Source organism: Cornus florida, unplaced genomic scaffold, assembly GCF_030987335.1.
Source record: "Cornus florida cultivar Cherokee Brave unplaced genomic scaffold, ASM3098733v1 CherokeeBrave_3.0.0_Hap2_Chr06, whole genome shotgun sequence".
NCBI classification, from domain to species: domain Eukaryota; kingdom Viridiplantae; phylum Streptophyta; class Magnoliopsida; order Cornales; family Cornaceae; genus Cornus; species Cornus florida.
The window spans coordinates 88,304,188-88,308,190 of record NW_026775576.1 but is presented as its reverse complement, the minus strand read 5'-3'; the positions used below and the strand labels follow the sequence as shown (position 1 = coordinate 88,308,190).

At 34.6% G+C, this 4,003-nt stretch overlaps 1 protein-coding gene across 1 annotated transcript; it reads right to left on the bottom strand.

Annotated features, from left to right (window-relative positions):
• Positions 1-1,398: 1,398 nt before the first annotated feature.
• LOC132315005 (calcium-binding protein CML38-like) lies at positions 1,399-1,918 on the bottom strand. The gene has a single exon (XM_059813762.1). It carries the CDS (start codon positions 1,765-1,767, stop codon positions 1,477-1,479), a length of 291 nt encoding a protein of 96 aa, XP_059669745.1. The 5' UTR covers positions 1,768-1,918; the 3' UTR covers positions 1,399-1,476.
• Positions 1,919-4,003: the final 2,085 nt, after the last annotated feature.

Here is a 4,003-nt window from a genome sequence, read left to right as displayed (position 1 = left end):
TAGAGATTGGGTTGCTTGGTAGAATTGGCTGAAGTGTTATACACCTTTTAAATTTTGTATGTAGAAATTCTTATGTTAAGTTTAGAATCCGTGTTTTAGAATTGAAATTGGAAAAAATTCAATTAAAAATTTCTACAAATTCAAGATGTGGATATGATACTGTCAAACATAGCTATAATAAAACTTAGTTAAAATTAATGTTCAAAATTTTTTTTTTTTCTTTTCAGTTTCATGCTAAGAATTAAGCTGTTAATTTCTTCTTTTATTGTTATTATTATTATTTCTATAAAAAAACACTAAAAAATTGTTAAATACGAACCAATCGACAAATTTTAAACTCCACGACTATAAATAAAACTTAGTTTTTAATGTTCAAAGGCGATTTTAGCTCAAATAGCTAATATATATGTAGTCGATAATCTATTTGGTGTTTTTGAAAGGTGTTGGAAAAGGAAAGAAATCGGAATTCTTTGTCCTTAAACAATACTTAGTTATTCCTAATTCTTCTTTTGATTACTGGAATGTACGAACATAGAAGAAAATACAACATCGAGCAATTATGGTGAGCTTGGGTAGAATTGTTTTTTTAAGAAATGTTTTTATAGTAATCTTTTTTCAAAAAAAGAAAATAAAAGAATATGGATATTTTCCCATTATTATTAATTTGATATATTTTACTATTGATTAAATTATAAACCAAAACATATCTGAGAAAACCAAATTCATAAAAGGAAACTACGAATATATACTTGTATTTGTATTTGTTTTTGATCTTTTGTAATTTTGGAATAATCATCATACAAAGAATTTAGCTTGAGTCATATCTTTAGTAATTTTTAATTGATTATTTATATTAAATATAATTAAATGAATACATTGACAAATTAAAAGAACAAGTTTGTAATTATTCCGTACAAAAATTATTTCCCATGTTTTAAACAATACCTATTATGTTAAATCTTCCAAGTTTATTACCGAATAATTTTTTATAAAATTTAAATTTTTTTTTTTGTTATTCCAAATCCAACAACCAGATCATGGAATAGTACACATTTATCTGAGAGCATAAAAACAAAAAACAAAAAGACGTGACTTTTAAAAGGTTCATAACCAATCACCCAAAGAAAGAAGAAAGTTACCCGTGATGCATCGAAAAGGACAAGACACAAAACAACCATGTTTAGCTTTTTCCATTACGTCTCTTCTATTTCTATGGACCACCACTAAATTACTCTTATAGTATTCAACTTTATTTAAAAAATCAAAAAATCATATTTTTTAAATTACAATAATATCCTCTTAGTTAAATCTGACTGTCTAATTAACAATTACAATTAATAACTAAAAATAATAATAAATATAGGCAACAATGTCCAAAAGTATGATTTTCCAGTAAAATTACAAATAAATGAATGTATTTAGAAGAATCAAAAGTAGAGTACGCATATATATGTGCAAATTATGGTGATTGATGGATCAGTGTATCATGATGGTGAATTCCTCAAAGTTAAGGACACCATCACCATTGATATCAAACATACTGATGATGGGCTTACAATCCTCCATAGGGGATGACTTCCTGAGTCGACTCAGCATCCTCTTCAAGCTCTTGGGTGTAATACACCCAGTCCCCTCTATCTCATACATCTTAAAGGCCTCTCTCAGCTCTTCCTTCCTCTCATCCTTTCCACCATTCTTCATCAGCTTTCTAAAGTCCTCCAACCCCAACATCCCGTCTCCATCTGAATCCGATGACCGGCCAGCCATCTGTAGGGGTCATTTTTTGATCAAAACAATAAACAAGTAAATAAATGTGATATCATAGATACAACTGTGAAGGGAACAAAGAAAATGCTTGATATCGGAGGAGGAGAAGAAAGACCAGTCCTCAAGATTAAGATGGTAGTAGGGCAGCATCTCTTTCTATTGTAACGCCCCCTTTTGTCTTCATGGGGTAGTTCTATTTATAGGCTCAGATCCCATCGGTCATTGTCCAATGGTTTCTTTCATCCTGACTTCGTCAGGATCACGTGGGCAACTTTGAAGGTTTAGGAGCCTAAGGAAGTCCAATCCTTCCCTCGAGCCTTGCACCACGTCGCCGAACTATTTTTATCCCAATTGTGGCATTAAATGCTGATTGACAGCCGGTTAGTCGATCCCGACACTGTATAAAATGTGATTGTAAAGGTTGCTGCAACAGTATATGTAATCTCATCATCTTGTTAACTCGGCCTTGCTAGGGGCAAAGGCACTTCTTTGACTTCTCATCCACCAATCCACAAACCTCCTAAGTTTCACAAACTTGGGTTCCTGTAGCCGCGAAGGCCCCACCTTTACTTCGTGTCATGTATGAACCCGTAGCATTCTGACGGCGAGCCCTCTGGGGCTCTATTCTCTTGATGCACTACTGCCCGTGTGGCATCAGAGTTTGAGGTGATCGAGGGTCGGTTCCTCGAGACTTAATAAGCCTGGCGCGATGCTAGGGTTTGGGGTGCTCGAGGGTTAGCTCCTCGAGCCTTGATGTATCTGGTGTAATACCAAGGTTTGGGGTGCTTCGAGGGTTGGCCCCTCGAGGCTTGATGTGCCTGGTACAATACCATGGGTTGGGGTGCTCGAGGGTTGGCTCCTCGAGGCTGGTGGGCCTGGTGCGATACCCTGGTTTAGGATGATCGATAGTTGGTTTCTCGAGGCTCGATGGGCCTGGTGCGATACCGAGGCTTGGTGCTCGAGGGTTGGTTCCTTGAGGCTTGATGGGCCTGGTGTGATACCAAGGCTTGGGGTGCTCGAGGGTTGGTTCCTTGAGGCTTGATGGGCCTGGTGCGATACCGGGGTTTGGGGTGCTCAAGGGTAGATTTCTTGAGGCTTGGTGGGCCTAGTGCGATACCAAGGCTTGGGGGTGTTTGAGGGTTGGCTTCTCAAGACTTTGATGGGCCTCGTAATACCCCGTAATTTTAAAGAGTGTATTTAAATTAATTTTGTGTTAGGTTAATTTTTTTTTTAATGTGTAGATTTAATCACCTTGTAATTATATATGTTAGATTAGTTAATTAATTTTATTTATTTGTGCATGTAATATTGATTTATGTTCTATATAGTATAATGATTAGTTTTGAAATTTTTATTGGTTATGTTTTAGATTAATTATTATTATTTAATTAAAGTATTTAATTTGTATATAATAATAATAATATAATAATAATAATAATTATAAAAGTTTATTAATAATAATAATAGTTATCATAATAATAATAGTATTAAACCAATGTCATGATGAAATTAGAGATTAGGATAGGATTTCATCAATGTTTATGGGTGGAATTGAAGCCATATGGTTGGGAAGGTGGTTAGTAAATGTAAAAATTAGATATTTGTAATATTTATATTATATAATTTGTATATAAATTAGCTAGCCTACCTTAGAAGGAAGGAAAGGGAGTTAAACACAAATTATAAATTCTAGTGAGCCATTGTAAGAGTGTGGAAAGGAAGAGAGAGAAAGAAAGGAGCTTGGACCGGTGTAGGGAATTTACCCGACTACGCGCAACCGGCGGATTTATTTTAAATCCAAAAAGGCAAGTTATTATCTATTTTTCCCCTTTGAATCCATAAATTAATTGTTTAAATTATTTAGATTATGATGGGGCATTGAGAGCATGCTTAAATTTTATTAAATGATTTTTTTTTAGTTTATTAAATTAATGAATTTTTAATTATTTAGGATGGTATATAATTAGTTATTATCCTATGATGTTCAAAATATCTAAAAATATTTCCTTAAGGCATTAGGGATTTTTTTAGAATTTTTAGGAATTTTCCAGGCATTTTCTGTAATTTCCGGCGAGACTCCGGCGAGTTTTCCGGCCACCGGCAGTGAGGAAGGTGATCGGAGTTATCTGGTGTGTTGCGGTGTATTGTAACAAGCATGCGCATGGATCAGCAGCCGTTAGATGGGTTGTGAATCCTTAGATTGATTCGGTGTAGCACGGGACACCATATGATGGTG